The 21393-nt window shown below is 38.7% G+C and overlaps 1 protein-coding gene across 7 annotated transcripts in view; it reads right to left on the bottom strand.

The window, feature by feature from the left end:
* The window catches only part of LOC121647642 (coiled-coil domain-containing protein 136-like), a 29426-nt gene extending 15021 nt beyond the window's left edge, over window positions 1-14405 (bottom strand). For 2 of the 7 annotated variants that reach the window (XR_006011869.1, XM_041997256.1), the window contains exons 1-2: window positions 10211-10366; window positions 9961-10097 (exon numbers count right to left, since the gene is read on the bottom strand). Coding sequence is in view for 4 of the 7 variants with exons in the window: in XM_041997256.1 (XP_041853190.1) it covers window positions 9961-10012 (52 nt within the window). In the remaining 3 variants the exon portion in view is untranslated. Of the gene's footprint in view, window positions 1-9583; window positions 9877-9960; window positions 10173-10210; window positions 10368-14287 lie in introns of those variants that run through there. The other 5 variants (XM_041997255.1, XM_041997253.1, XM_041997254.1 and 2 more) reach the window with 5 other exon arrangements.
* Window positions 14406-21393: the final 6988 nt, after the last annotated feature.

Genomic DNA, 21393 nt, shown 5'->3' with positions numbered 1-21393 from the left:
ATAATGGCTAATTCCTATTTAAAATCATTCCCCATTACTCAGATGGGACACCATGTCAGGCATGAAAACATGGTGTTGAATGGCAGTTATATTCACAGAGATGTTTTTTTCTCAGCAGCTTTTTTAAAGACCAAAGATCACTCACACTCCTCATTTTAGTCTCATTCCTGGAAATTCTGCTGGCACCACACACGCAGACCTGCCATCATTTTGCTCACACTTCTCAATAACATGCCCTTCAGGGTCAAGTCCATCTCAGAGATAAATGGGTGTATAGCATTGCACATTTGTGACTGATTGGCCTCCAAATGCCTTAAAACTCCTGTTTGCACTCAGAAAGGAGAAAGAGTGATGACAGGAGAGAAGAAAGATGGTGTAGCAGGGGACAGAGTAATACATTAACTAAAGATCTACCTAATTAAGAGTGTTACACACCGGTGTAATCATGACTCTGGGGATCCTTTCCATCTCCTGTGATAATTATTTCTGTGTTTTATTTCCCCCTTCACTAGCCGTAACTGTTTCCATCCTTGCCACGCACATATAACTTATTTTTATCCTTTATCCATGAGAGCCTTAATTCTTCCTGTCTCATAATAATGTTAATTCAAGCAATGCAGCCCCTGAGAGGAATGAGAGAGGTTTCATGAGCACTGGGCTATTTTGTCATTAAACTTTGATGCTGGTGTAATGAGTTAGTCATAAAGAGGAGAGATGGAACACTGTAGCAGAGAGTGAGCCTGAGCTGCTTGTATAGCCAGGGGCAGCTAAAGGCCATCAAGAGACAAAAGACTTCCTACTGAATATCACTCACATCCAAATCCTCTAGGATGTCTCGCTGAGGGTATGATTTTCTAAAAGATTTATTTCAAGTGGTTCCTGCTGCACTTGAGCATCAAGACTTTGAAAGTGCAGCATCAACAATGTCAACACTTAAACTGTAAGTTTTAAACACAATCTTTGCTGATTTTTTTCACTGCTGTTGGGTTTTTTTAAGTATAAAAAGTCTTTTAATATTGAACAGATGTTCTGAATTTCTTGTGATGGCATTTTTACAAAATAATTAGCCACTGCAGAATTGGTAAATGTCTGTAAGGGCCAATCACTCTACTCCACACCTCTACAACACCCATTACACAAGCACCTCTATAGTGAAATGTCTTGTGCCAGCTACCCGATCATTAGAAGACAGTTTTTAGTTGTTGCAAAAAGATTCACTGCACACTGTAAATGTCTCACTTCTGCTTCTAACTTCAGGCACCTTTCTAACATCATTAAAATCTGCAGTTGTCAGGCCACTCCTAAATACCTAAAAATCTGAATTCTTCAGCACTAAGTAACTTTAGCCTCAATTCAATCCTTCCCTACAGAAATAAAATTATGGAGAAGGTTGTTTTAATCAAACCAATAACATCTCGCAGATAATTATCATCTTTGACAGCTCTCATCCAGGTTTCAGCTCAAATTACAAAACTGAAACTGCTCTTATAAAGTCTGAGATACTGCATCCACCAGTCTTGGTGTTGTTACATCTTAGATCTAAAGATTTGTGAAAATGGGTCCATCAGAAAAAGTCATTATGTAGTTTTGATCCTAATTAGGTAATTGACTTTTTTGAGTTTTTTTGTTTTGTTTTGTTTTTTTTTTTTTTTGTTTTGTTTTTTTGTTAATTTGTTTGTTTGTTTGTTTTTTCATTTTTCTATTTTTTTTTACTGATTTTGACACTTTATCATTTTTTGTGATTGAATCAGCTGTTACGGGCCTCTCTCCAGCTCAAACTAACTTTTAACCAACAAGCATTTGACCTTTGTATAACATCATCCAAGTGGCACAAGCTGCATTTGACCAAAATTTGCATTAGTTAAATTACCAAACTCTTATATTTGGTGGGATGGGTTGTGGATCGATACATATTGTCTAGGGGTGGGGGGAAGAAAGTTGATTTTTTTAGATGCATCATGGTGCAGATGTGCATTATTCAGGTATTTTTTTTTTTAGGATTTTGAGGCTCTAGATTTCATGGTTTAAGGGTTTTTAGTTCTGTTAGTCTTAGTTTCTAATCTTGTCACTTTGAGTTCTGTGTTTCCAGTTTTACTTTGTTAGGTTTATTCCTTTGTGTGCTCTTTGCTTTACTTCCTGCTCCCATCTTCCAGGTCAATTTGCCACACATGCTTTTTTATTTGTAATTATTTCCCCCAGTATTTAAGCTCCTGGTTTTCCCTTCTCCAGTTCGTTGTCTGAGTGTGTGTGTTAGTCGTTAGTCTGCTCAGGTCAGGTCCTTAGTTCTGTGGTCCTGTGTCATCTTTGCTTGCATGTTTGTTATTTAAATCATCTTTAAATCATTCCATTTCATCAGAGGGGATCAGAGAGAGCCAGGAATGACGTGCAGCAAAGGGCCCCAGGCCCGGACTTGAACCTGGACCAACTGCACCGAGGAGCTGTAGCTTCTGTATATGGGGTGGCCACTCAAACAGTTGAGTTACATGCCGCCCCAATAACACAATGTTGAAAAGCACAAAAGGGGAATTGGAAAAGCGCCTGGACAGTCTGTGGTGTGCACATAGCAGTCATGATGACTGAGCGTGAAATCTGCATTAAAAGCTAATGAGTGGAAGTACTTAGCTTCTATGGGTGGCCTCGTTTACTCGGAAAGACCAATTTGTTTGGGAAGGTGTGAATGTGAACTCTGCCTATAAATGTAGGTCTGGGTTAGTTTTCGTTTCTTCTTAGTTGTTTGTCATGATAAATATGAGAGACAATGTTACACATTTTGTAATCCAATCGAATTGTGAGGTGCCAAAAGCCCACTCCCACTTCTTGCTGCCATGAACAAGGTCTATGAATGGAGGGAAACATACAGATGCAGCACAACTAATTTCAGTCAAAATGATACTACACTAAAAAAAATTAAAATTGGCAGTCTAGCAGAAAAGTCACTGTTCCATGTTTAGGTGAAGAACTAAAAACCAAAAAGTGAGCAATCTCAGAGCCTACATCAAACTTAGAATTAAAGCATTATTTAGGATCTTGAAAATAAAGCTAAAGTAAGAACTATTACAGACGTGGACAAAATTGTTGGTATCCTTCGAATAATGAAAAAAAAACTCACAATGGTCACAGAAATAACTTGAATCTGACAAAAGTAATAATAAATAAAAATTCTATGAAATGTAACCAATAAAAGTCAGATATTGCTTTTCAACCATGCTGTTTCATGAGTTCATTTTTTTTAAATAATTCTTTTGAAGCATGGTTGAAAAGCAATGTCTGAATTTCATTGGTGAAATTTCATATAATTTTTCTTTGTTATTATTTTTGTCAGATTCAAGTTATTTCTGTAACCATTTTCTTTCATTAACCAAAGGGTAACAGCAATTTTATCCACGTCTGTATGTCCACATAGGATTTTTATCCTCATTGCTGTCTCTCCCAGTAGGACCATTAGGCATTTTCATCACATGCAAAATGCTACTGCTAGAACTTTGAATAACACCAGTGTAAGATGAACACATCACCCCTTTTCTAGTAGTTATGAACTAAGAAATACTGAAAGCTGAATTGGGTTTGGTATATGACCCTAAGACTCAAACATTCTGGGAATTAAAAACATGTCATAGACATGTGAGTGAGTGTGGGGGGTGTTTCAAACCTGAAGGGACTCATCTGGTGTCCAGAGTTCAAATCAAACAAGATAAAATGGCTTTTAGTCATTATGGTGCTCTCAGCTGGAGTCAGCTCCCATTGGAACTTTCCAAGCAGCAGCCATTTTTAAAAACAAGCTAAAGGCTGTTCTTTAATTAATATGCCTCCTTCACTCAATGAAAAGCACCTTGAATTCCTTCTGTGTATGAAATGTTTGCCATATATATATATATATATATATATATATATATATATATATATATATATATATATATATATATATATATATATATATATATATATATAAAACCTATCCTGTCAATCATTCCCTTTTCGAGAAAGTTTCATCACCTCCCCTTAGAAGAAAACGTCAAAAAAAACACTGTGCAGCAGAATCTGCAGCAGTGACACCTGTGATCACTCCACTGCACCCTTGGCACAGTGCTGGTTCTCAGTCATGCGGGGATTGCATTAGACATGGATGCTGCATGCATATGAGCACAGGGACGGACAGCAGAGTTATCTCAGGAGGAGCGTTACAGCTCCAGGGGGAGGATGGCTTTATCTATGCACAACACATGCCTTCCTAATCACATTGCAGCAAATCACATTCACTATGTCAGTGCAAACAATATGCCACTTTAGAAAAGAGGAAACAAGCAGGCCAAGTATTCTCTGTCAGCATCCCAGAATAACTATCTCAGATTGAATTTAAACATTAATGAGGTCACACAAGCCTTTTGTTTTGCCTCTGATTGGGTGCTTAGTAAGAAAGTAAGGAATGTAATGAAATTTGCACTCAGAAGAGTTAAATAGCTGAGTGTGGTTTTTACCAGAGATATACACGTGAGTTCAAAGAGGAAAATGTAATCCTGCTGTTATATATTTATCAACTAGAGAACTAGAGCATTAAAATGCAGTATTCTGCTGGGAAAACTTAGATCCTGGCTTTCATGCACATGTTGTTTTGACATGTGCCATCCACCAATGTGCTGTTACAGACCAGAGGTACATCCTCTACACAGCTACCCACTTCTGCCACATGCCACCAACAGAGGAATACAACAAAGTACAAGATGCTGATTCCAGTCTTAAAGTCTCTCCAGCAAGAACTGGACCAATCCTGATCCATAGAGACCCAACTAACTCACCAGACCCAAACCATCTCTGCCATCATCCAAAGCAATGAGGTGTCACAGAGGCACGAGGGGAACCAATACTCTGCTAGACAGATGGTGTTAAAGTTTTTTTTTTTTGTTTTTTTTTTTTTGGTTGATGTTGTTTGTTTCTTGTAAGTAGAGATGAATAAAATATGTATAAGCAGTAGTTCAGATAAACTTAGTTTGGAGAATTCTAAATTAAGCTCAGTACTACTCAGAATGGGGAAACAAAGGAGCAAATTTTCCTTTTTTGAATACACAAAAATGTCATAACAATACAAGCAAAGGTTATATTTATCTAAGTTTTACCAGGTCTCTTTTGCATCACACAGTTGTTCACCTTCTCACTATTTTACAAAGTGAAGAACATCCATTTGTATGTATGTCCTGCCACTGATCAGCTGAGTCCGTCATTAGTTGTGTCAAACTTGTTGAAAAGCTTACTCCTACCCATAGCCGTTGTAAATGTTTAAAAAAGAGCAAGCATTTGTGCTCTTCCAGGATTTTAATGAAAGTTTTCTGTCCTGTGGCTGGTATTTTGGGATTTGAATTTTAAGTTACAACTGATCAGTGTCAGGATATTTTAGACTCTCACCATGCATTCAGTGAGGCATAACATCATCACTGTTTGGTTGTAAAGAAAGTGAAAAAATAGACCACTAATGCAAAAGTGATGCTAGGATAAACAGTATATAGTATTCCCTCACACTGCTTTGTTTGTTAGTGTTATGTGGATTCAGATTATGAAAATTTGCTCCTCTGTGATCCTCACTCTGAGCTGTTATTAGCTTTGCTCTCCTCTTAGAATTCCTCCATCTGATAGATCAAACTGACTGATCCATTTATTAATCATGAAGAAAAACAGACTGATAAGAGCAACTGAAATTTATTTAAGAAGATATGTCAGCATGATGAGCCGTCAGTTTACCTTAACTCCCTCTGACAGTCTCGATTCTCAGTGTTCACTCTGTTTTTTTACAGGCAGGTGTCATATTTTATGACATATGGTGCAAAGCATCGTTCATGAGAGCTTCTCAATGCAGCAAGTAACATAAAGTCTAGTCTAATCTCTCCCTCACTGCTAGTAAGATATCTAATTTTATTGTTTGAGGGACAAAGTCGGCTGTGAAAAGCAACAACAGCTCACTGAAAACTGGAGCTGGAGGCTATCACAGGTGTGGTTTGCTGGTGCAAATGTGCTGAACCATGAAAATTGAATTAGACAAGTGTTGGTGGCAATGTTAGTGGTTTGTTTGTGAGCATGCAAGCATGTGCTGTATGTGTTTCAATTTGTACATAAATATATATTGCATGTGGCCACTCTTGTATATTCTTATACCTGCTTCTGTGAATGCATATATCATCTTAGCCTGTATAAGACTGTAAGGGTATGATATCTAAGCCTTACTTCTGCTACACTATATATTGTATGTATGATCCTAGAGCCACATTTAAGCTGAATACATTCAGTAGTATGTGTATGTAAGTCATGAATTTCTGTGTAGGAGGCCATGCATAATGCACACAATCATCTCCTATCCCAGCTCTGACGTTTTAGCTTTTCCCCCTGCACTGGCACACTTCCTTAGCAACACATACTACAGAGCAGGGAGGGGGAGTAATGGGGGGGGTTAGGCTGCATGAACAAAAGAGGCATGGAGGGAAAACTATAAAAGAAATGCAAGGAAGGAGAAAGAGTCATGACTTGACCCAAGAGTCCACATGCTGCTCTCATCCTCATGAAGCTAACAGGAATCAGGTGCAGTCAGACCTTCAGGTTCATTCACATGGTGACCCCGCACACCAACAACCAAAGCTTCGACATATGGAAAGTCTCCATGGTAATAAAGCTGTGTTTTTGTCTACAGGTTTGCTTACCATGGAGATATTTCTGTCTGCCATTTTCTATTTTCATTTTCCAAACAGGAGCTAGAGGGATCTCATCAGGTGAGCTTTCATGGAGTCTGTTCTCTTAGGTCACCTTTCGAGGAGATGTGTTGATTCCAAACTGAGACAAGTTTGTGAGGCGCAGAAAACAGGAGTGGAGCTCCCATGGGGTTTATGTTAGTTCATCGTTTTCTCTCTCTGTATTTTAAGCCTGAGCAAGAGGAACAACAGCAACAGGAGAAAAAACAAGAAAATAAACAACAACCACACACACTCAAAAGTTGGACTTAATCAGGCACTGTGTTAGTTAAATGGAAAATCCATGTTTGTACTTTCAAAAGTAATAAGGGAAAGTGGGTCACAGGCATTGCAGAATGTGCTGCAATTTCCCCTCATTAAATGAGCATGCACAGAAAATTGTGTGACTGTGTAGGTGATTTATTCAGGAAATGTGTTTTTTTAGAAATGTGTGTTTGCATGGTGGTGCAGTGTGTGTAGCTTTTCCATTAGGAGATATGAATAGTGACAGAGAACAAAGCTTGCAAACAAGGGATGCGGTAATAATCCATTTGATCACAAATCAACGGCTCCTACCTGAAAGCAATCGCTCTGGAAGGCCTTACATCACCTAAACTGAAGAGGGAGGAGTGGGTACCACAGCTCAAAATGAGCCTGCAAAATCCAAAAAGGATAAAAACTCGAAGGGTGAGAAGGGGTGCACTAATGATAGTTCTACACTGCCAAGCATTTCTGAGAGGGAGGAGAAAAGTTTAAGAAATAAAAAAAACAGCAGAAAGGAGCTGCACGATTTTAGGAACCTTCTCTATTCACTGGAGAGTTTTAAGAAAGCCATGAAATATCATAAAACCAAGTAACAATAAAACATGTGGCAGTTTTGTGCAGGGGCTAGTTTTAAAAGTATATTTGGAAGAGGGTCCAGGCCTGTGAAACTGAAAAAGAAGGATTTGAGACTCCGGACATTGTAAAAGCATGTAGCATTTGTTTTCCTGTGTTGTTTTTTTCTCGGGTGTCTCTTACATCTACAAAGTTTGTTTACAGCAGCAACTTTGCTGTTTATTAGTTCCTAAGAAAAGTGAGTTTTTTCAGCATGAGGGCCCAACACTGAAGAAGAGTTGAGGGAAAGGCAGAGAGGACACCAGAGAAATGCTGTGTGGGCTGATGCCGCTGCCAGGTGCAAAGGTTTGTGTATGAGTGCATGCATGTGCGTGCGTGTACATGCGTGCGTGTGTGTTGGTGGGTGTGTGGGCGTTGGAGAACAGAGGATCACAACCGTAAGAGGGGAGCTGAGTGGGAACACAGAAAGAAGTATGCAGAGAGAAATGTTAGGTGACTCGTGCAAGTGGTAGCACCATTATCATATAATGTTATGAAGACAGCTTGCACATGTAAAGTGCACCTCTGATGATGTTTTATTGATCAGTGGGAGCACGTGTTTGTGTAAGAGCATCAGTATATCCTGATGGTGCATGTGGCAAGTGATTTTAGAAGCGTTTTTCCAGTATGGTTTAGAATTTATTTCCAGCAGGATGTGGAAACTAGAAAACAGTAACTTCTCTCTTTGAACCCAGACTCATAACTGATGTCAAGCTACAGATTACCTCAGACAGGGTAGCGTAAATGCACTTTAATCCTTTCAGATTTCCATATGTATATAATTCAGAATGATACAAATTAATACTAGCCGTCGTTCAAGCTACTTTATATTTGCTGTATGCCTGTTTATATTTGGTGAATCCTTTAGGATTCATATTACTTCAAGTCACACTTGCCATCAATGTGCAGTAAATTTCCAGCTTTAAAAGCATGCCTCAGGCTGTGATGAAAGGAAAAAGGTCCCTGGAGTTAAGATAACAGGAACAAGCTTGTTGGGGAGGAAGAATTTCTCCTGAGACAGCATCCGTGTTATGACGGTCAATAACACAGCCGTCAGCAGTGTAACAAAGAACATTACTCATTATACAATGGCTTTAATGAGTCAATTTTTAAGAAATTACAAATAAAATGTTTTGTTCAGTTAAGAAGAAGTTAGTGAGAGGGGTTTTTGTAATATACTTCTTTTAATATACTCCTCGACTAGAAATCTCATCAGAAGCACTTAGACATGCCTAACTTTATATTTTTACTCTTATCTATAGTCTGAGAGGTTTAAATTGGATTTAAATAGTTTTTTCTTCAAATATGAACCATAGCTTGAGGTAATGGTGAATATAGTATCTCTGAACTGATGTGGTGAGAGTATACAAGAGATATCCAAATTCCCCTTTGTTTAAAAAAGTTCGGACAGTATTTGAACATTTAAGGCTTATTTGCATATTTAAAAACAACCTAAGTAATCAGTTTGTGAAGTTTAGTTGTTACTTCTTTAAGTTTTAAACTATGAACACAGAGATTGGGACATTATCCACTAAATACATATTAACAAATGTTCAGTTGCAGGACATAACTTCCCAGGAATAGGAAGCCAGAATCTGGCTCAGCTGCTCACATTGCTGTTGACCTGTGGTTCTCTCTTAGCCTCTCCACACCAATAAACATCCTCTAAGCAGCGTCCATCACAAAGCTGCTCTGTCTACACACCCATTGAAAACACGCTGAAAACACACATTTCTTCCATGATGGGACACACAGAGAGAAAAAAAAACATTCCACACATTTTTCCCTGAACACAGCACTGATTCTGTATGAGAAAAAAGAGAAGATGCAATGAAGTTACAAACAGCTATTAGGTGCAACCACTAAGATGCAAATAAACCATTCAGAGCCAAAGTAAATTAACATAAAACACTGCATGACACCTTGCATAAATTCTGACTCAGCTTCAGACTAACATATGTCTCTCATTTAGCAGTGCCAGGATTAATGAGTAGGCTTACATTATTTCCTGCCTTTTGGCTGCCGGCCATTTATTACCTGGCAGTGTGTTGCTTCCATCAAACGTCCACAGATGCCATATCTGACCGTAATGCCCACACGTCAGTCTGTCAGAACGGCAACAGCTCCTAATAAAGACTGGTTTCCATTAGAATTTTCCCACCTCGTACCACATGATCATCTCTCTCCTCTTGACCCTCACTTTTGGAGTAAACACTCTTTCTTAGCAGAGCTAAATATCAGACCTTTACCTTTTCGGTTGATCCTATGTCATCTGTGGCACACAGCTAAAACAAACATTTTTTTTTAAAGAGAAATAAAAAACACACGGCACGAAGTCGCTGATAAAGACACACACTGAGAAAAGAGCTGCACAGACCTGTGGAGTCCAACGCTTCTTCTATGAGTGGAGGCAATCGCAATCCATCCATAGCCCCCAGGAGCTGCAGAGAAGAGGGAGAGACGGAGAACGCGAGTGGGCGACAGAGGGTCAGAGGCTCCGCACGCCCACCTCCGCTGCAGGGAGACAAACACACGGAAAGTACACAGCTCAGTGTCAAGTACTTTCATATAGGCTATGCGCACATACGGGAAAAAAAGAAAAAAAAGGGAAAAAAACAAAGCTGTACCTCTGGAGAATCTGGGAGGATCCGGGGAGCTGAAGGCTGAGCTCCGGAGCGTGGGAGAGATGCCGAGAGGGAAGAGGGGAGGAGCAGAAAAGAGGGAAGGATGCTGTTTTGCCAGACGGCAAAGCTCCGTCTCCCCGCACAGACCTCCCCCTCTATTCTCCTTCGCTTTTTATCTCAGTTTCTGTCTGATTACTATTTTGGCACTAAACTTTTAAATTTAATCTCAATGCTTTTGCTCTTTTCACCCGCCCTCAACCCTTCGCTACAAATATTTTTTGTTTCCTTAAATCAGAGGAAATTATATTTTAAAAGTCATTTATTTAATAATAACATGCTTCAACAGTGACAACTGCAGGGTTGACAAGAGGGGAGAGTCTGTGTGTGTGATGTGGTGGTGAGGGCAGGTGAGGATGTATTCTGTCTTTAGAATACCACTTGTATGAAACTCAGTTCTCCAAGTTAGCCATTGTGGCCTTACAAGTAGAAGTGGTGTTGTAAGAAACGAAAAAAGAAAAAAAAGTTGCTACCTGGATTTAACTAAGCAAATAGGTAGGAGCTTCCTACTGGATAATTACTGCATGGGTGATTATCTTTCAGCTGGCAACAAGTTATTTAACCCCAATTGATGGAATGAGTAGCTTCTTATTTCTTAAACAACCATGTTGAAACACACATCCCGTGGTCGTGGAAAAGAAGTTGGTCTGTTTAAGAAGGGTCAAATTATTGTCCTGCATCAAGCAGAGAAAACATCTAAGGAGATTGCAGAAACTACAAAAATCCGGTTAAGAACTGTCCAACACGTTATGAAAAACTGGAAGGATAGTGGGGAAGTATCGTCTTCCAGGAAGAAATGTGGTCGAAAAAAAAATCCTGAATGACGTTGAACAGCGATCACTTAAATGTTTGGTGAAATCAAATCTAATGAAAAACACCAGCAGAACTCAAGGCTGTGTTTAATAGTGAGAGCATTTTCACATGAACAATGTGAAGAGAACTCAATGGATTGAGACTGAGCAGCTGTGTAGCCATAAGAAAACCACTAATCAGTGAGGTAACTAGAGAAAAAAGTTTCAGTTTGGCAGGAAGCACAAAGATTGGACTCTGGAGCAATGGAAGAAGATCATGTGGTCTGATGAGTCCAGATTTACCCTGTTCCAGAGTGATAGGATCATCATGGTATGAAGAGAGGCAGATTAAGTGATACACCCATCATGCTTAGCGCCTACTGCACAAGCCTGTGGGGGCAGTCTATGATCTGGGGTTGCTGCAGGTGATCAGGTCTAGTTTCAGCAACATTATGTGTCCAAAGAATGAGGTCAGCGACTACCTGAATACACTGAATGACCAGCTTATTCCACCAATGGATTTTTTTCTTCCCTGATGGCACAGGCATATTATAAGATGACAATCCCAGGATTCATCAGGCTCAAATAGTGAAAAAGTGATTCAGGGAGCATGAGACACCATTTTCCCACATAAACTGGCCACCACAGAGTCCAGCCCCTAATCCTATTGAGAATCTTTGGGATGTGCTGGAGAAGGCTTTGCGCAGGGGTCAGACTATCCCATCATCAATACCAGATCTTGGTGAAAATTGAATGCAACACTGGATGGAAATAAATCTTGTGATGTTGTAAAAGCTCGTTAAATCAATGTCACAGTGAATGCTGCTGTAATCAAAGGTGAAGGTGGTCCAACGAAATACTAGTGTGTGACCTTTTTCCAATAACCTGACATGCCATGCAGTTCACTACACAGAATCAACTGGAAAAGGGTTTGAGAAACCATTTAGAGAAGGTGGGCAATTAAAAAAATACTTACCAGGAAACAGAGAGAAGCATCAAGCTATCAAAGTCACAGGTGTACTCCAAGCAATCAGCTGAACCAGGCTTTACGTGTAGAGTCAGTAAAAAGTTCCACCATTGCTGATTGCTGTCACAGTTAGAACCCACCTTTAGCTACCAATATAATGTTGGATCCATTCATGGTGGCACATGAAGGGATCGAACACTCTTCACAGCGTTCTCATACCATGTTATTTTTGGGTATGCAACCAATGCAGAGGTTTGCATGCAGTCCTCCAAAGAGCTAAAAATGGCATAACTCTGATATATTACAAATGGGTCAAATGTAAATAAGAGTTGGACTTGAGCTGAAAGGAAGTCATGGGCAGTAACACATGCCTACACCTTAGATTGTTCCATGTATTTCTGAGGCTGCCCCCTAGTACCAGCAATATGCTACAACACAGAGTCACTACTCCCACTAGTCATGCACTGACTCCAGCAACTTCAGTCCTCAAGGCCCACTGTCTTGCAGGTTTTGGATGTTTAGCTGCTGCAACACACCTGACTTAAATGAAGTAGTTCTGGAACAGCTTGTTGTCAAGTTCTGCTTAAGCCTCTTAATGACCCATCATTCTGAGTCAGTCTGAAGCACGGAAGTTGGAAATTCCTGTCGTAGGGCACCATCCTCTTTCACCACATACAAATGAAACACTTTAACAGAACTGTCCCTTTAACATCTTGCTAATCACATATGATAATAAGATGTGTCATAGTTTACCGTGTTAATTGACTGGTTTTGTGATTTCTGAGTTTCTGACATGTTCAATGGCATTCTGTGAATACCAGCACAACAGTGAACAGCTCCAGACATTTTTTTCTCTCTCTTTTTTTTTTTTTTTTTTTTTTTTTGTCTTATCCACAGCTAGTTGTGTTTAGGGCATTCAAATGGCTAGCAGCAGCCCTCCTACAACAAGTAGATGTGCATTTGCAAATCTGTGCCAAGCACCAACACAAAGCTGTGAGTTTTGCCAAAACACCAAGAAGCGCATTTGTTTACATGTCTTCAAATGGATGGTTAGAGCATGACAAGGTGGATTCGCTCATGTGTGTCAGTTTTAAAGGCAGTTAGCAAAGTTGCAAATAACACCCAAGAAAAACTTGGTTCTACTTTTTTATTATTATTAAAATGATCAAATAGTGTGGAATCCCTCATCACTGGGTTGGTATTACATCTAGCCTCCCAAATTATTTGAGTCGCTGATCAAAATCTTCTCCCAAACATTAAGCTCATATGTCTCTCACCTGATTATTTATTTAAAAACTGAGACATCACCATGAATTGGTATTGTAAGTATGAGTGATGCCCAGATTGCAAAATAACCTAAAAGTATCAATATTTTATCATCATTTCCAACTTACTACTCTACTTCCTACTGAACAAGATGGAGGGAATATATGACACAATGAGAACAAAGTGATAGAGGAAAGCTATAAGATTTCCACAAGTAGCTCTGGAAATCACTGAACCAATAACATTAGCAAAATCCTTCCTTTCATCATTTCTCATCATGTTTGGGAGGACTCATACACTCATAAAACCCTTCATCTGCTCATGCACATTTTGCTCAGGGCCCCAAAGCCAAATGAGTTTACCTATAATGAGATCCAGACAGACTGTTGCAGTGGAGGATGACAGCTAGCGTTGCAGATTACTGATCATTTCCCCTCCATTGTTCATTTCCTCCCCTGCTCTCGATGGCTCTTGATCACTCTCTGTTTACAGCATGAACAGTGGCTCTTATGCTATAAACAGCAATGACACCACCCCTTCCTTTTCATCATACCTTTCACACACATAGTCTTTATCTGCAACAGTCCCCCACTTCTTTCTCTCAGCTGCTATCACATCTGGCAACTTCTGCAAGAAGCCTGAAATGTGAGGTGTGCTGTGATAGTCTGAAACTGTGCCAGCAGAGAGAATGGGAGGAGGCCAGCCTTAACTGTTGTCTGTCTCTGCAGGAGGATATTCCTATCACAGCATTGTCAGAGTGCAGGAAGTGCTTTGCAGACACACTAACGCAAACACTCAATACATATGCACAAAATATGTTCTCGTGTGCAGCTGGCGACATCTGAAAGAGGAAATGTTAAAAGGAGAAGTTTCTATTATAGAAATAGGAAGAGACAGAAAACCTGTGTCTGGCTATCAGCAAGAGCTTGTTTGTACCTGTGATAAGCTGCAAAATGTTTGGCAGAGAAGGACAAGAAGAAGTAAAGGGATAAAACTTACCATGGTGAAAAGAATGATGTCTGCTTACAAGCACTTCCTTCACTTCCTTGTGGCTCCGTGCAGCTTTGCTCAGGCAGCTATAATCCTCAAACAAGGAGTCTGAGCAGGGAGACACCTTTCAACTTGAAATCATCCCAAAGTCTTTTTTTTACCACAACCCCCCACATACAGAGAGAGAGAGAGAGAGACAGACAGACAGACAGACACATACACACACACAGGAAGGGGGAGCTGAGACAACACGACAGGGTTTCGACAATAAGCCACTGATGTCTGGTTTCAGTCCACAAGTGTCACTCTGATGTGCCAGTAGCCTGGTTGCACACCAGAAGGGGCAAAAGAGGAATTTAGATACCAGTGAACTGTGATCAAAAGAATTCTGTCTATGCTTTGGTTTCCTGAACTAGTGGCTCTGAACAGTTCAGCTCAGTTTTTAAGCTAAACTAAAGAAAATAGATTGTTAAATGTTGTGCCACAGCCACACAGAATTTTCTGTGTGTGAGCCAGCAAAAATGTCATGGGCAAAATTAAAATTAAACAATAAAAAAGACAATGAAACGTTCTATTAGAATCACATCTGGTCACTCAGCCCTTTAACAAAAAGCCTTCCCAGAAGGAGTGAGGTCATGTGAAAAGAATTGCTTCAGTCATCTCATACTGTGGTCGTTGTCTTGTCCAGATTCTACAAGTCATAGACATGGCTCCCACAGGAACAGTAAACCTCTCAGGAATGTAAGTCTGAATCTGAAATGCAAAGCAGTTAACACACACAAGGCTAACATCTTATTTTTTTTGTATAGCCTCTTTAGTTCATGTCAGCTTATCTAAAGTTTTACATATTTGAATGGGATGATTGTTTAAATGAGAGTCTCTAATTTGAATGTGGTTGAATGTGTACGTAATGCTGCACTTTAATTAATATCATTGTTTTTGTTTTGTGCTTGTTTTGATTTTGATTTTTGTTCTTGTTTATTGCAAAAACTACAGACATCCCCATGGTCTCATTTGTGTTTTTAACAGAAATTAGTTTTAGCTTGTTAAGCTCAAGCCAATGCTGTACAAAATAATAGTTTTATCTTACAGATCAGCTCAAAAGGAACTAATAAGGCTGAAATTAGTGGCTGGTGGAAACCTCTCAATTAAATATCTTACATTTTAGCTGCTAAATAGTTAGTGAATTACTTGATGCTTTTGCTGATTGGTGCCGCAGGCAGGTTTACCAGAACTTCCCACAAAACTCAATGGTGAGGCTAAATATGATTAAACCATTTAATTGTATCAGATTTCTATAGAAGGCCCCAAACAGATATGAAGCTTCAAAACGGGATTTTGTGATTGCACAATACATAGTCTGTTGGAATGCAGCATCATAAAGGAAACTCAGAGAAAATGTGGTACTGGTATTAACTGAAAATGGGATAATATAAAAACACATCATATGACAAACAAACAACAATCTACCCAAGTTGTATTTTTAAAAATATGGAACAATCTTATTTTATATGTGTATAAATAATTTATAATAGCATTTTGCAGATAGTTAGATTTGATAAATTTCAGATAACCTTTTCACTGTTCTACTCAAATTATGCTTTTCTGTATCTCAAAGTATATTAAACTTCTTAAATTTGGTGCTGTGTGTGGGTTTACCTGCTAAAATGTCTGTTTTATTGATGGTGACTTAACACATACTGGCTAATGGAGGGCTGTGGTTGGTATCAGCACTATTTTGGTGAGGGTAATTTGCTTTTCAAAGTTAGATTTTTGCACAAATCCAAAATTTTTAGGGTTAGATTATTTGTCATTTTTCAGTTTGATTGTTTGTGTAATCCAGTAATCCATATTCCCAGATTGTTAGATTTTTTTTTGTTGAAAATGAAGCTCAAGCAGTTAATGCGAAACATGGACTAAAACAAAAAAAATGGAATACAGGAAGTATGGAGGCATCACATTTAAACTGCAAACATTGTATGGACATTATATGTATTGAGGATTTTACAAATATTTTTCAATATTTTGCATGTTTTCCATCCAGTCCCCAAGAAATGCTTTCACAGCTATTTCTTTATGTGCCACTAGTCAAGTATCTGAAAGCACAGTACAACCATTCAACTGACATCATTAGTTTGAGGATACACCCCAGGGATAAACAGGTCGTATAATTACTCTGTTGTGACAGCGTATCATTGTCATTATCAGCTGACCATGTAATGAAACCTCAGAGCTATAAAAGACAGTGATTCTCCCAACAATCTACTTTTTCACCGCTGGGCTGCCAGCCTTTAACTACAAGCATCACCATTGCACTCTGTGGTTGCCTAGCAACTAAAGGAAATTGGAGGTGCCTTTGAATTGGGGTTTTTAAGAGGTGATTTATATGTGGATCTTGATGACAAATGTCTCCATAAATCTGGAATTATCTACTGGCTATTTCTATGTATTCATTATTGGAAGTTTCTAATTATGGTCACAGAGACTGCAGCTGTACAGAGCTGCAGTTCTTGTGCTTGCTGAGAAAGAAGGGTAAAGCTGATTAGTTGATGCAGGGTAAGTTTTCATTTTTAGTGCAAAAGCAGAGGAAAGGAACATGGACTGTTTCCATGACACCATAAACAGGAAATGGGAAGGGCCCAGTGCGACCAGCAGAGTATACGTAATCCAAAGTGGAAGTTGCCAAAGAGGTCAGAACTTTCCCAGAATTTGAGTTGATGCATGGGTGCCAAAAATGCACCACTCTCACACATACTTCTGAACACTTACACAGAAACTAAAATAAAAAAAATAGATTAAATAAAATAAAAACAACAATACTTGTATCTAATTTATTTTTCCCACAATCTCCATTCTCCTCCATAGAGAGAAAATGATATGTTCCTTTAACTCCCCCTCAGTAGAGCTGAGCAGCAGTCAAGCTGCAGCAGTCCTTTTGGTGACCTCCTCCAGGTTCTCATCCCCTACGGTCACCATGCCAACCTGTGTGAAAAGAAGGCTTAGCTGCAGGCCCAAAGAGACTTGATGAGGTCCTGGGATAATTAGCAGCTCATTATGGAGACCAGTGAATAGGCCAGTGAGCTCCAGGAGCCACAAGGGACAGCGCAATGGAAAACACTTAGGATTGGAGCTTACATCAAAGGGAAGCGCTCGACCATGTGATGAAAGGCAAAAAGAGATTGGGAAAGAAAATATTGCTCTCCATTCACACCTATAAATATAGCCCATAATCCCTGTTTTTAAGCCTCTGTATGTGTGGGTGGCAGTGTGATATATCTATATCTAAATCTTTATATATATCTATGTATATATATATGTGTGTGTGTGTGTGTGTGTGTGTGTGTACATACACACAGCTGGTACTCCTACACACACTCATACAAATAGACAGGATAGCACCCTACTCACTATGCCACTCTTAAAATTAAGCTTTTATAAAATACGGGAACACTGTGACTGCTGGACAACTCCAGTTAAGCTATGTGTCCATCATCCCCTCCCCTGTAACCACATCCCACTGTGTGCCTGAAACTCTGCCTGAGATGCAGACAACTCTAATGACAAACACTGGAACACTGCAAAGCCAGGAGAGCCACATCTCTGAATGTAATTGTATTGTGTGTAAATGCTGTGTTATTATGTAAGTACTTAGTATCGTAACACTTACAGCAAATAAAACTCTTTCCAAGAGATCATTGTAGCCAGGTAAGGGTCTTTTATCTGCCCTTCTTCACTATTCAAAGTTTAACAAGGTTTGTTCTTTTTCCAGGGCAAATTTGATTTGCAGCCAGGAGTAATGCAGATTGCCCTTTAATATGGTCATTCACAAGACTTATAACAGCTGGAATAAATTACTTTTTGATATGATTTGTTCTGCATCATGGTAGAAAACTATATCTGCACCTTGATGGAAACAACAGCTGAAGCTGACACTTCAAGTGATCAAAAATCTTGCATCTTTTTTTTTTCTTTTATCTTTTTCTTTTATTTTTAACCTGACTTTATACAGGCCCTATAATTTTTCTGTACATTCATACTAAACCCTGCTAGTTTTTTCTGTTTGACAGCATATTTAAGAAAAGTAAAGAAAAGATTCAATAAAAAAAACACAATGAATAATACATTTTCATAAAAAATGGTATCAACATTTAAGCTACAAAGCATGCAATAAAAATCTATATGCTGATGCGCTTTTTTGCCCATGTCACAGTGTGAAACTCAAAGGACAATTTGCTAAATCCACTAAATCCTAAAACTATTCTTTGGAGATTTATCCTTCCCTCCTCTTTGCCAATGTGCAATGCTTCCCATGTTTCTAATTTGATGCATTTTCAAACCATGATTAACATGTTGCAGACGGTTCTTTTAATCAAATGTTGCTCCTTCTTTTTCTTTGTTAAATCCAAAAATATCTTCCGTGAATGAGGCTAAAGAGTTCAATTTGGACTTCACAGTCTACCTGATTCCAAAATTAAGGCTATTCAGCTGTTGCTTTGCAGGTTTTTGTAGTTGAACTTAACATTGAGAACCCAGGTACAGCTTCCCTCTGATGAGTCATCCATGTAAATTGTAGTCGTGCAACAATGCTGCAGAGTGAAACGGTGGACCGGCTAACTGGTCTAAAGCACTGCTATGCAGTCATGTTGGTGTTCTGCTTGTTTTGCTGCTAAGATATTCAGATTTATCTAATATTTTTGCTGACCAAAAGAATGTGCAATGAAAATAGCTAAATATGACTGCTTTGATAATAACATTTAATAGCATATTTTGTAGGAATCAGATTTATTTTTAGATCCTATGTCAGTTGCTTAGAGGACCTCGTTGCTGTGTGTTACCAGTAGGTTTGAAAATCTGTTGAATTTTCTTCTTTTCACTTATACACTGCAAGCACACATTTTGCATGTATTGTAGCTACTTTAATATAATGTTACACACTGCTGGGGCTGTTTGATATTGTTGGAGCTGTGTTCGTTTATTAAAGGGAATTTAAATTGAACTCAATGCATCTCTGATTATCTTCATCCTGGTTACCAAAATCCACACTGATGGGAGTTGCATCACACATTCATCAGTCTACAGAAAGCATTCTTGATCACAGCGTGCAGTACAGAATGACTTAGATTTAATATTAATGAAATATGTAGAAATGCGCTACAGTGGAAATGCTCAGAATTTTGTACATGTGGGAAAACTCTACTTTCCGTGTTCAGTAATAAGCAGGAACTCTGCAACTTTACGCTGATTTTAGTGCTGCAATGATCCTGTTTGGTTTTAATGTTTGTGTGAAGTGCTAGCAGTGGATTTGACCAAATCCAAATAAATTATTCAGATTAAGAGCTGAGAATGAAAAAAACATATATGAACCATGCTGGTTGCATGAAGTCTTTGTACAACTTTGCAGTCCAGTCTGTGTTCTTGATCTCTGTTATGTCCATGATGCAACAACCACACTCCCTACTGGTGAGAAGGAGGTAGTATCACAACAAATAGTGGCACTCCTAGTAGGAAAGAGCAATCTTACTGTGTGATTATTACATTTCTCTGCACAAATTAGATGCAGATCCTGTGTCTATCTATACATTATACATGAAAACATTCATTTTCATTGCATCTCAAAGTTTTAAAAATATGTAATAAGACCCATGTACAAAAAAAACGAAAATTATCTAACTGAAATTATGTTGGGTAAACTTGAATAGACCCTAGATATAAGGCATGTTTAACTACCTTTGCTACCTTTGCTTATTTCTTCTCTCACTAAATACTTGATAAATAATATGATAATAAACTAGTTTATTGTTTAAATACTAAGTTATGCATAGTAGTTTTTATTGTCATATGTTATCTGTGTTCTCTCCTAGACTTCGTTTGCAAATGATGGCTGTAATAAATTTATTTATTAAATCCATAAATTATGATGGCTTTGCAGTAGTTTATTAATCTTTGATGAACATTCTAGCAAAACTCTTAAGGATACTCTGAAAAATCTTATACAGTACCATAAGTGACCTTTAGTAAACCTTCTAGGGTAATTAAATCACACCTCTCCATAGAATTGCCATTTTAATGTGGTGGAGGGATTAGAGCACCTCAATGATCCAAACGGCTGCATTTTGTCAGGGGTATAAGCCCCTGGTAGGGTCTCCCAAGGCAAATTGATGTCAGAAGAAACTACAAAGACCACAACCACTTCCTGAAGGGGGGCCCCAGGTGCTCATAAGCCTACACCCCTGTGGCTTAGTTGAGTGGATCGTCCCCAGGGGTCTCCTCACCAAGAACCAATTTGTGCCACTAGGAATTGACTCACCTCTGTTACATATAGGTCTTAAAGTTTTCTTGAGGTTACTAGTAAATTCTTATGTGAATTTTAAGGGAACATTTAGGGAGAATTCCCAAAGGGGTACTGAAAATTATTATGTAATAAATTAAGGGAACAGTCTTTGAATTTTGAATGAAGGTGCATGAGGGTGTGTATCTATGTATCATGTGATGTAATTTAGCAAACATTCCCAGAATGTTTCATGCAGCTTTGCTAAACGTTTTTAAAAGATGATTATAGTAACCCATGCTTGAAGACATTAAGCCATCCATTTAGGATGTAACTTCTCTCCTGCCTTACCTTAGGATATCTAGGATATCTTCACTGTGTTGCTGCAATCTATTTGCCTGTTCCTCTTGCAGACACTCTGCCTGTGATACAGCTGATACATTGCTCTGTCTGTACTCAATCAGAGTATAAATATTATGTTAGTCTTCTGCCTCATTGCTCTATCTTCAAAACAGTAACCACAGCCGGATCAGTTGCGCTCCCAGCTTCAGTAGTCATGCATGTCATGGGCCATATGTAAGCATCAAGTAATATTCAATGGATTATATAAATAAGGTATAGTTTTCCTGATGTATGCTGAAATCCTAATTGTGTATGAGCTTATCTGCATTCCTCTGATCTTGCTCTCTCTTCATGAACTGCAGTTATATTACCTTAGTGATTCAGGCTTTTGTGCTTGTTAACCACCTCCAGACACCTTTACTGCTGGAATATACTTTTTTCCCTCTAAGGTTTTGTCCTTTTGCTGGAATTACTGTCTGTATATAAATTTGTAGGTTTATTCATG

Source organism: Melanotaenia boesemani, chromosome 10 (genome assembly GCF_017639745.1).
Source record: "Melanotaenia boesemani isolate fMelBoe1 chromosome 10, fMelBoe1.pri, whole genome shotgun sequence".
Lineage (NCBI taxonomy): Eukaryota > Metazoa > Chordata > Actinopteri > Atheriniformes > Melanotaeniidae > Melanotaenia > Melanotaenia boesemani.
This window is presented reverse-complemented; position numbering and strand designations above follow the sequence as displayed.